At 39.1% G+C, this 11,899-nt stretch overlaps 1 protein-coding gene across 1 annotated transcript; it reads left to right on the forward strand.

Moving 5' to 3' along the window:
- Positions 1-6,083: 6,083 nt before the first annotated feature.
- On the forward strand, positions 6,084-8,231 carry LOC149961915 (uncharacterized). Its single transcript, XM_090177236.1, has 3 exons — positions 6,084-6,242; positions 7,510-7,865; positions 7,928-8,231. Exons 1-3 carry the CDS (start codon positions 6,185-6,187, stop codon positions 8,150-8,152), a joined length of 639 nt encoding a protein of 212 aa, XP_090033362.1. The 5' UTR covers positions 6,084-6,184; the 3' UTR covers positions 8,153-8,231.
- Positions 8,232-11,899: the final 3,668 nt, after the last annotated feature.

An 11,899-nucleotide genomic window follows, 5' to 3' on the forward strand; every position in this document is an offset into this window, starting at 1 on the left:
CAATAAGATAGTAGACCATAAACAGATAGATTCGGGAGGAAGGGAACGGAAATTGGGAGAAAGTTGAATGGACAATAGAAAGAAAAGAAAGGGAATTTAGTGAAATAACCCGGGCATGCACATGTCCCCTCCAGGTCGGATACAAGGCCATAGGGGGTCCAGTAAACGCGACGAGAGCCGCACCAAGAAAACGACCTTGCTTTTCTCGCTTCCTGGAAAATTTATAAGGGGTCACTAAATTTGTAAAATGGAGTGTAGTTACACCCCATGGTTGTAAGGAAAACAAAATTCTTAGGGGCCACAAAATAATTAGCCCACCTGTGAAAAAACCTTAGCGCCGCTACTGTTTGTAAGTCAATCAAGACAGTAGCTTGAAAAGGGATCCTGAACCCGAAAGCCAGCAAATTTTTTTAAATGTTTTTTTACTAATTTTATCATTTTAGCTATGGTTAATAATTTCAACGTTTACGGTCACTTATAATCAAAATTAAATCAAATATAATCTTTACAAAAGATCTCATGACCTCCGCAACAAACCACTAAGCAGCGTCGAAAATGTCAAAAGCCATAGTAGAGGCAATATTGGAACCCTTTGAGCAGGGCAACAGAATTATCAGAGGAGTATTTAAACGGACCTCCAAAAAATGTTTGAGAAACTTTGTCAACCATAAAATGTGGTACACTATTTCAAAATGATACAAATTAGGCCTGCATAGGTCGGCAAGACTTTGGGTCTCCGGTTTCCAGACCTCCAGCCTCCACTGGAAAATTTGGTCTCCGGTCTCCGGTCCTCCAGCCTCCACTGGAAGATTTGGTCTCCGGTCTCCAGTCCTCCAGCCTCCACTGGAAGATTTGGTCTACGGTCTCCGGTCCTCCAGCCTCCACTGGAAGATTTGGTCTCCGGTCTCCAGTCCTCCAGCCTCCACTGGAAGATTTGGTCTACGGTCTCCAGTCCTCCAGAATCCACTGGAAGATTTGGTCTCCGGTCTCCAGACCTCCACTAGAAAGTTTGGTCTCCGGTCTCCAGTCCTCCATTCCTAACGGCCAAATCTGGTTTCTAATCACTAAGGGTCCATTGGAGTATGTGGTTTGCGATCTTAACTAAAGGATGATGGTCTAAATTTCTAAAATTAACATGTTCAACTATCGTCTCAAAAAACTGTATTTTACTGTCTTAATTTTTCAAAGTACAATCACAACAATTTAAAAGTCAAAAGATATATACTGTTTATGCATATCTAAATAAAAGAGAATATGTTCCAGTTTTTCTATGGTAACTGTGGATCTCCTTGATCGACCGATAGCCCCAGCAATTGAAAAGACGTTTGAATATGTACCAATTTTTACCTCTCCGAGGGGACAAAGTCCCCTAGGAGGGGTTATACAACGACCGTGTCTGTCTGTGGGTCTGTGGGTGGGTCTGTGGGTGGGTCTGTGGGTGTGTCTGTCTGTCAGGACTGCGAACGCGTTCGCATTTTCGGTGCAAAGTGTAATCACTGCGTACGCAGTTTCTCAAAGGGTTGGCAAAACCACCGTGTGACGGTGAGCGTTAACGGATTCATTTGCGGTTTGGTTTGGATGGTGTTTTTTCACTCACCGTCGTGACGGTTTGGTGTATTACGTTTTTGTAATGTTTATGCGTAGGTTGTGAGTGTTGAATTTGTTGTGTTTGTGTTCTGATGGATGTGCATGTTGAGTCTGTTGTGTTTATATGGGCGTTTTCTCTCCAACTTCTTCTTAATGACTTTGGGACGGACCGAGTGCTGAGTGTAATGCTACCTCTCAACGTTCAATGGCAGGGTTTCCACCAGTTGTACACGGTATTCGTCTTAGTATCAATTTGCGATCGTATCGGGCGGGATTTGAACCCGAGACCTCCTGATTGACAGGCGGACGTTCTACCACAGAACCACCGACACTTGTTACGCCTTATTGAAAATTAGACCTTCAGCTTTATCGGAAGCGTATTTAATAGAGTACGAAATTTTGGTTTAATTGAAATAGAATTGAAATTGAAATTATTGCATCGAAGAAATTCTAATTTAGCGTTTCTCTATTGATTAAAAACAAATGCGCCACCCAGGTTTCGAACCCAGACCATTCGGCTTGGCAGTCGAGCGCTCTACCACAGAACCACCGATAGCTGCTTAGATTCACTGAAATTAAGACAGGCATCGTAAGCATAATAGGTAATAAAGTCTTTTTTTATTAATGAATTTATGAAGGCCTAATCTGGTATTTTTTAAAGGTTAAATCTTGTTTTAGCGCAGTCAGCCGAGATTAGAGGGTTAAAGGGTAGACCCTGTGGGTAGTCCACTTTCTTAACGACCTATATATAGTTCTGTTAATTCAAAGGAGATAATTTAACGTTAATTGCTTTAAAAGCTGGCGGTTAGTCAAGTGGCTCTCTGTGCTTTGTTGATGGTAAGGTTTTTGCTTCTTGTAAATACATTTGGTGTGGATATTTGGATATCTACGATTTCTTGGGTGTGCGAGTCATTATATGATATTGGAAATTGGACGGCATTGGTCTTTTTCATGTGGTATGCGTCACAACGTCAACAGGAAGTGAACGAGTTGTCCACTACCAGATATCTACGGTATCTTCATCAAGGGCGAGTGTTGAAATAAAATGAGCGTTAAAGATGCGGCAAGTATTTCGTAAGCGAGTAATTCCAAAAAGCCTCTGTAGATATTTCTTTCATTAAAATTTGCGTCGTATTATATTTAACTGATAAACTTGTTCTGTAAAAGGGTTTAATTCAATTGTGCATTGTTATAGTACGTCTAACGTACTGTTGTAACTACTTAACTTATGATATTCTGAATAAATTAAAATTGGTCGTTTCGTCTCAATTATTTTAATTATAATTAAAATTTTATACCGGGCGGGATAGAAATGGGTTAATATTTTTAACAAATAACTCTAAATTGCGGAGATATATCTTTAAGGGTTATCACGAGAAATTAATACCACTAGGGACAATTCTACCGAGGAGAGGTATATTTTGGCTTGCCAACTTGTTAAATCATATTTTCCCTATCTATTTATTTAAAAAGTAACTATGACGACTTATTGAACCCCGTATTATTGTTCCGCTCCAGTGAGTCCAGTCCAAACGTGACTTAGAAAAATAGCGGGAGCCTGCGCAGGTATATATATGTTAAGCTAATAGAGTTGGACACTTGTGATTTTTCTCGTAGACGTATCTTAAAAATTTCTGAAATTATTTAGATCGAAGTATGTTGAAGTTGAGTTAGGTGCAGCGACTCCAGTAGTTTCAGGAATAAGGCGCCAGACGACGCCGCGGCTAAGGGTCACCGTTCTAAAATCTCCGAAGCGACTAAGGGGTCTCCGGTCTCCTGGCCTCCGGCTTCCGAAGCGACTAAGGGGTCTCCGGTCTCCTGGCCTCCGGCCTCCGAAACGACTAAGGGGTCTCCGGTCTCCTGGCCTCCGGCCTCCATAGGAATATTGAGTCTCCGGCCTCAGAGGTCGGAGGACTGGAGACTGGAGGTCGGAGCCGCCGATGTATGGGCCTTTGAGTGGTTTTTTAAACATTCGTTTTAAAACCATGAAATCGGGGAGCTCAAACTCTAGAATTTGGCCTAATTCCGCCTGAACAAATTAGTGTTGTAAGTCGGAACATTTTCCGGAAAATGACCGAAAAAAATAAAAAAAAGTTTTCATTCCATGATTAGTCTAATACATTGTTTGCAAATTTAAATAAAGCGGCATTTTCGCCTCATTTTTTCTAATCTAAAAGTAAAACTAAACCTTTAGACTAGTTTAAACTGATTAACAATGTAACTCTATAATGTTTTTAGTATGTTTACTGATATTAGACATTTTACATCGATAAAAAGTTAAAAACATTAAAAACCCTTAAAAAGTAATTTATGTTTCAATTTTTTATTTTTCCGATTTGCGGAAAATATTCCGGGAAATTTTCTGGAAATTTTTCCGCATTTTATTTTTCCGGAAAATTAACAACACTAGAACAAATGTTCAAACGTGTCAAAAAGGAACTTTATCTTTTTCCTGTGTAGCAGAGGTGGTCAATAAGGGAAGATTTTAAAAATCTACTTATAATTTATTTCTTATTAGACATCTCAGGAGTACAAGACCAATTACACTACAATTAACATTGACAATACAATTAAAAAACATACGATTGTTTACATTTTTACGAGCACAATAAATAAACACGATAACTCATTTTCTTTAGCATTAAAAAATGACTATACTCAGTTGCAGGTTAAGAAAGGCAAAATATCTAGTACATTTAGCGGAAAGATACTAGCATTAATTTCCTGTAAATTGGTAGCGGGAATTTAGAATTTGGCCTGTTTACGGTTGAATTTCTAAGTATACCTGCGCGCGTTATATAATATTTGAAAATACAGTATATTGAGTTATATTTCAAAGTTATCATTAATCAAATTAACGTAGGTAAGATTTAAAAACAGTTGTAAAAATTTCTGTTTAGTGTTAAAAGTGGGTAATATCTAAAAAAAATACATTTGGCGATTCCAGGGTAAATATAGAACGGGTAATGTCGAGATTACCACGTTGACGTACAGTCCTGATCAAACGTTTCTGGCCGTTTTTGTTTGGCAGTCAATTTGTTTCTATATTGAAATAATATCGCGCGAGACCATTTATTTAATAAATTATAATTATAAATTTTAATAAATGGTCTCGCGCGATATTATTTCAAATATTACTACTTTCACGTTTGCTTTTGTTTCACTTGAAAACCAAATTAGGGTTAATTTTCGTGTTTTACGTCGTCACTATTTCTTCAATAACTTTTCAACCACAATTCCGATTAGAAAAGTGAACCCAGATTTGGTTTTTAAATAGGATAACGCGTCGAACGAGCGTAAACACGACAAATTATACTAATTTTTTCGTGATGCCATTTCGGAGGGGTTTTACTATTTCCGGTATGGGTTGTGCCCTACTACTGGTAGCGCATTATCGTAACCGGCATAATATTTTCGTGAGGGTATTCTTTCCGTGAAGCCCTCACTCGGCTCTCTACCTAAAATAGAAACAAATGGACTGCCAAACAAAAACGGCCAGAAACTTTTGATCAGGACTGTACATAAACGCCCGATTTGATGATTGTTTAGGAGCGTAATACTAAAAATACGCTATAATGAAGCTTAAAAAATAATCTACATTAAATATTTTTTGTTCACTTTGACTTGGGCCTAAGGTGGTGCCTTGGGTATTAGCCTAGCTGATTATTATTATTATTTACGCAATAGACATTTCTAAAATTGATTAATATAACACGCGTAGGAACCTTTAGGAATTCAACAAAAAATAGTTGAAATTCGAATTTCCCGCCACCCATTTACAGGAAATTAGTGCCAGTATCTTTCCGCCAACTGACAATAGGTCCGAACACTTCCTACTAACAATCCTCCACAATTATTCTGTACAGAAGGTATGACTATATACTTTAAAGGATATTACGTTGATATTCTCAAAACCTTCTGTGTAAAACTACGAAAATTATCGTGGCACTAGGAAGTTCTTAAAGGTAGGCTTCAAATGCTATAGTCACAGTAGTCTTCAATCTTTCAAAAATCTTAATTGACTTAAAGATTAACCTAAAATTTTGATTTTCTTAAAATTTGTTTTGCTGTACCCACGGACTGTAATGTACAGTCCGTGGTGTACCTATGTATATTTTATGAAAATGCGGCTCCATTGCATCAAATCTGTGACCTTCCAGGATATTCGAGATAGGCAGTAGCCGCTACTGCAGGTTATCACGTTACGCGGGCAATGAAATTGTTTTGTCATAAATACGTCTTTTGAAATCGCAATTACGAAAAAAAAACTCTCACCGAAACAATTTGCGTCTCTCCAAGCAATAGCTAAAAATGTCTTATTGGTCAAACATACATAAAATCAAACCCATTAAAATTTCTTTACGGTAGACGTTTTAATTTTTTATTCGCATGTGTAAAAATTCGCGAGAAGAACGAGCTAATCTCCCGGAAAATGACTTAGTCAGATTATAATGAAGCAATATGTTTCCTCTATCTTATCGTCAAAATCCCAAAACATATTTAAGCATTCCCAACCTCGGTGTCTTTTGCAGACTACGCGAAGAAGCCAGCCACAGTTTCAGTCATTCATTTGGAAAGTGCAAGGTAAGCAGGAAACATGGCCCTCGCTCTAGCATTCGTTTTGGCTCTGGTCGGACAAGGAGTTTTCGTCAATGGTAAGTTTTCCCTCATTAGATTTTGTTACCAAGAACACTAGATGCTTTTCCGGGGCATTTATTGTAGCGCTAAGAGAGTAAAGATATCTTCCAAGATGATATCAGAAGGTTTAACCTATATGCTTTAGTTCTTGTTATTCTGTTGCATGGAAGCTGGATACTTTTCGCTTGTTCTGGAACAAAAGGTGTACATTTTTTACGCTAACAAGGAGAGTACCAGAGGTGTTTATTGCCGATTTAGTTCAAAGTCGGCCGTAATGTAGACCTATATGAGATATGAAATTTCCCAAAAGGAGACGTTGCACTCGGTTGCACTACCTATTCGATTTGCCATGGCAACTGAAAATGTTTTTGACCACTTACAACGAAAATAAGATTTTTTCCTTATTTTACCCAAAATTTGTTACAAATTTACCCTAAAAATGTTTCAATTTACCCAAACTTTATGAAATTTACCCAAATGTGGTCCAAATTACACATTTCGTGATTTTCAAAATTTTCGTAGCTAGGACCCTGTGAAACCGAGAAAATCCCATGCTTTTTTAAATGGAGATTTTATTGTTTTAAGTGATCAAAAACATTTTCTGTTGCCATAGCAAATCGAATGGGTAGTGCAACGTCTTCTTTTGGGAAATTTCATATTTCATATAGGTCTACATTACGTCCGACTTTGAACAAAATCGGCAATAAACACCTCGGGTACTCTCCTTGTTAGTGCCACCTGGAGGTTGAAAATCAATATGATATTTATAATTATTCAAATCCCGTATAGTTCTTTTTATAAAATAACCTTGGCCATCTTGTTGAAATGTTGCCTCCCCGCTTCAGCTGTGGATCCGTGTTCTCTCCCACTAAAGAGTTTATGAACTCATTCTTAGGCATTGGCTGAACTATTCCAGGGCAACATTTGAACAAGTTCGGCAAAATCAACTATTCTACTGGTAACGGCGCTAGCTTCTCCGAGATTGCGACTATGATCTAGCGTTTGCTGCAGACAAATTAAAAAGTCATAAGAACGTTTTTTCTTAAATTAACTTATCAAAATATAAGCAAACGATGCAAGTATCATTATTTATGAAGCCAAATTTACGATTAACGATGAGGAAAAACTAATAGCTATCTAGGTTTCCATGGCGAACCAAAGGGGACGTAGCGATAGTCTTTGGTCGCGAATGACACGTTCCAATATTTACACGGTCACCTTAAAATTTACGTTTCGGTGATTTTGAAAAGAGGCCCATAATCATCCTTCCCAATTCGGGCGTAGGTGCCTACGAGGACTGCGGTGTCGCCGATGTGGACGCCCAAGTGGATGAACTATTGTCCACGGTCGAGAACAACGTGGAAAACCCAATGCGTTTGGACGACCACTCCAGCAAGATCGCCGACTTGAAGGAAGGTCAAATGTGGGGTCTCAACACTTTGGTGCGCAAGGGTCCCGCGGTCGTGTCGTGCGACGGTGACAAGATCAGAATCGAGATCAACGTGGAAGCCCAAGAACCAATCAAAGCGCGTTGGGAATGGTCTCACGCCTTAACCTTGACCACCCTCAAGGGCGTCGCCTACTTGAAATCCAACGTTTTCGAAGCCCAGTTGGTCGTTATCAAGGACAAAACCGGAGAGGTACTTGTGCTAAAACTAATCTCAAAATTACCAGTACTTAACGTTTCATTTTATCTCTTCAGGAACCATCGGTGATCGAAGAGATGACCATTGTCCAGTTGAAGGAAACCGAAGTCGAACTTTCCGGATTAGCCCACATTGGATGGTTGCTGTCTAAAATTACCTCGTACATGTCCAAGTACTTCGAGCGCACTCTCAAGTACAACCTAGATGAGCCCCTGACCAGGGTTTTCAACCGGGTCCTCCTCGAGTCGCACATCAGGGAGAAAGCAGGACAGCTCTTCTAAGTCATTTTAATAACCGCAATCTAATTGTACATCTACCTGAAATGTAATAAACCAAACATGACTTATTCAATGTGTGAAATGGCGCTTTATGATTATATTCACAAATCTATAACTATTACCCTAACAAGGAGACATCCCGAAGTGTAACCCACCGATTTTGTTCAAACTCGGGTGATTGGTAGACCTTCATGTAACTTGAAAAATCCTAAAGGGAATTTGTACAATGGGCAACCGTTTTGCCATGGCAACGAAAAATGTTTTTGACAACAACAAATAGAAATTTTCCCATTGAAAATAACATTGAATTCTGACCGATTCCTAGGACCCCCCTGTGAAAAATTTTAACAAATTTCAAAATTTCAAAATTTTGAAAATGCCAAAAAAAAAGAAAAATTGACAAAAAAAAACATCAAAATTGATCAACTTTTGATCAATTTGAGGTCAAAATCCCATTTTTCACAGGGGGGTCCTAGGAATCTGTCAGAATCCCATGTTATTTTCAATGGGAAAATTTAATATTTTGTGTGGTCAAAAACATTTTTCGTTGCCATGTCAAAACGGTTGCCCATTAAATAAATTCCCTTTAGGATTTTTAATGATACATGAAGGTCTACCAATCCCCCGAGTTTGAACAAAATCGGTGGGTTACACTTCGGGATGTCATACCCAGAAATACAACCGACTCTAGTAAGAAATTAAATTACTAAAAATCACTAAAACGGGCAAATGTCCCACTTCCGGGGCCCCGATCTCACAAATATTAACAATGGCGGCGAGGGCACGATATTTGCAATTGATTGACGTATCATGTGTCTTTGTACCTCTAACCATATGTAACATAATTACTCATAGGTATGCCTCTGTATAATATTTCCATTGAAAAAAATTCAATGAGACCTTGTTTCACGCGGAACATACATTGAGCGGACCCAAAAATGCAAAAATGCTTATAATCCTTGCGCTATTGAAAAGGTTACCATAGAAATGAAATCACGTGGTGGCGAGGCACGAGCTAAACTTGACATGGGCAAAGCCAGAAACGCGCGAGGAATTCTCACTAACTTCCGTTTCCCATCAGTAAAGTTGATGACGCGTATTTCGTCACGGAGTTGTAGTGACGTAATTTACGTCATATCCCGTGAACAAGGTTTCATTAACGAAAATGCTTTTATGGCATACTTATGAGTGATTATGTTACATATGCTCTAACGTACCACGTGAAATCGTGCAAACACCGGCGGCGGTGGACACAGTACGGGAAACTAATACACACAAATCCCCTAGGATTGTAACGAACTTAGTCCCAGCGAAGAATAACCCAAAAACCGAAGGGGTAGTCACTTAAGTAATCAGGTGTACAAATCATAGGTAATCATGGGAAATCACTGAGAAATTGCGAGTAATCACTGGAAATCACCGAAACATTATGGAAAAACACTGGTAATCACCGAATATTTTACGAAAATCAGAAATCAGGTGCATTTTATATGAGATTACTGGCCAATTCGCGGGACCCCACAAGCCGCGTACGCGCTATATTGTGATATTTGAATTTAGTACTAATTGATACAGGCGCCATCTACCTCCAAGAAAATGTCGTTCGCGTTTCGCTACGTTTTTTCCAAAACCAGGTAACTCGAAAAATTCGGTTTGTCTAAAAATTAATTTAAAGGGGAACGGCCAAGCTTTTCCAAATAAGGCCTTATTTCCGTATCAAAAGATTAACAATATACTAACACGTACCTTTTTTTGTCTTGAAAAAATAGCTTTTGGCACAAAAAGTTGAACCGCAAAATAACGCCAGGTGTTTGGGTTTGAATTTTCGCCGCCATCTTAGGGGCTGCCGCCAGCGCCCCTAACCCCGTATGAGCGATTTGCGAACTATCCTAACTTTTAAAATGGCGCAATTTAGGCTTAGGTCTGTTATAACTGGAACGCGCCGCGCGTGAAAAAATTTTTTCGCGTCTTCAGCAGCTCGCGCTTTTACGTTGTTTTTCTGTCTCACCGACTTCTCACCAGGTGTCGCGGCGGACGCGCGCTTTTCGATTTCCCGAAATTTCTTTATTTTATTAAAAATTAACCGCTCAATATTTTTTGATGCGGTTTTCGCCATAAATTTTAGTTTTTAATGGGCTATAGGGCTATCTAACTGGTTAAAGTGTTCGCGTTTCGCTACCTTACTCCCAAAACCTTATGGAAATTATAGAGAGGAAATTATGGGGTGGACTGTGTAGGTAGGCTTGGCAACGTTAAACCATTGAACTTAAGAATGTAGTTATTTATACTCAGGGATAATGAATATGTCGAGATTATTTTTAGCGTTTCTCCAATTCCACCCGTTGGGGCCCCCCGGTATGCTCCCCCGCTTTAATAAAATCAAATAATATTGCAATCTCATTGGTTCTTAAAAATTACGTTTTTCGACGCGATTAACGCTGCTGCGAGGACGCAAAAAATAAGACCACCTCCTTTTTCCCTCCCCCCCCCCCTTAGCGTGACGGGGTTAGGGCCTCAACGTGTAAGTCGATAGTCTCGACATATTCCTTCTCCCTGAGTATAAATAAATACAGTCTTGATACAATATAGGCCGCGTTCAGTGACGCCGCCAAACGGAGGGGAAATCGTTATTTAACCGTTGATCTCCGTTTGCAATCGTGACGCCACGTCTGTTGAACGCTTTTTTACGTTTGTTGTAAATTTTATAAAATATCGTCTATCGTGTCGTCTGCAACTAGCCTTCCCACGTGCTGTGACGTAACGTTTGCGTTTATCAACAAAATAACCGGCTCTTCCAGTCGCTTATTTCGTAGCGAATGCGCATTCAACGGTTCAACCGTTTGCTGTTACTGAACGCGGCCCTAGACATCTAACGGTAACGGAAATAGTTTTGAACTTAAGAAAATATTTTCGTCTGCAAGTTGTTGGCACCATAGATATAAGAAATGTATATAAAGGTCTAGATAAATTTCGGGGCGTCTAAGCCTAACATAAAATACGGAATTGATACCTAGCAGACACCGAGGAAGGCGCCATCGATTATTTTTGGAGAAAAAAATATTTTTGCCGGAAAATGCGTCTTATTTGAACGAACCATTGAGAGATAGACGACGCCACGGGTAGAATGATAACGTTTTCTCGTCATTTGGGAGCAGACGGCAGTATTCTTATTTTTTAAAACTTGTTTCGCGAAATACTGAAATCCGACGTTTTGATTAATATTCCCAACTCAATGATCCCCACAGCTTTTGTGGAGAAAGTTCGTCTGCATTTAAGGGGCATTCAAAGTCATACCACATAGCAAACTTGAATGGGAAAGCAGACGAATTTAAGCTACAAAGGCTGCGAGGATGGGAATCAGAATCCTGTAGTCCAATATTCTTAGTAACTTCAATACATTCTTGGTGCTGCTGCCATCTACATCGTTTTTAGGAACCAATTATCAATATTTGTGTTTTCCTTTCGTCTGCTAAGACTAAACAAAGTTTGGAACATTTTGTAAACTAGTATAGTTATTAGTTAGAATAGTTGTTCATTAAAGGGAATATAACCTGCAAAGCAATCTTTATGGAAGACCCCTTTAATTCAAGTTTCCCTGTACAGTGGCGCCAAACATTTTTAAAGCCAAAGGCAAGAGCGGCCAGAGCTTCAAACGTTGGTGTTCCACACCAAATACCTGAGGTTATATTCCCTTTAAAATAAGTGTTAAACTTGGAGTTAAATGTTATGTAAACAAGTGTTTAAGTGTCG

This window comes from Leiobunum rupestre, chromosome 1, assembly GCF_980474605.1.
Source record: "Leiobunum rupestre chromosome 1, qqLeiRupe1.1.hap1, whole genome shotgun sequence".
NCBI classification, from domain to species: domain Eukaryota; kingdom Metazoa; phylum Arthropoda; class Arachnida; order Opiliones; family Sclerosomatidae; genus Leiobunum; species Leiobunum rupestre.

Excerpts from the sequence above, each read along its gene's own strand:
- LOC149961915 (XM_090177236.1), top strand. The coding sequence starts at position 6,185 with ATGGCCCTCGCTCTAGCATTCGTTTTGGCTCTGGTCGGACAAGGAGTT. Across the intron at positions 6,243-7,509 it reads ACAAGGAGTTTTCGTCAATG|GTGCCTACGAGGACTGCGGT; the intron begins GTAAGTTTTCCC and ends ATTCGGGCGTAG. Across the intron at positions 7,866-7,927 it reads TCAAGGACAAAACCGGAGAG|GAACCATCGGTGATCGAAGA; the intron begins GTACTTGTGCTA and ends TTATCTCTTCAG.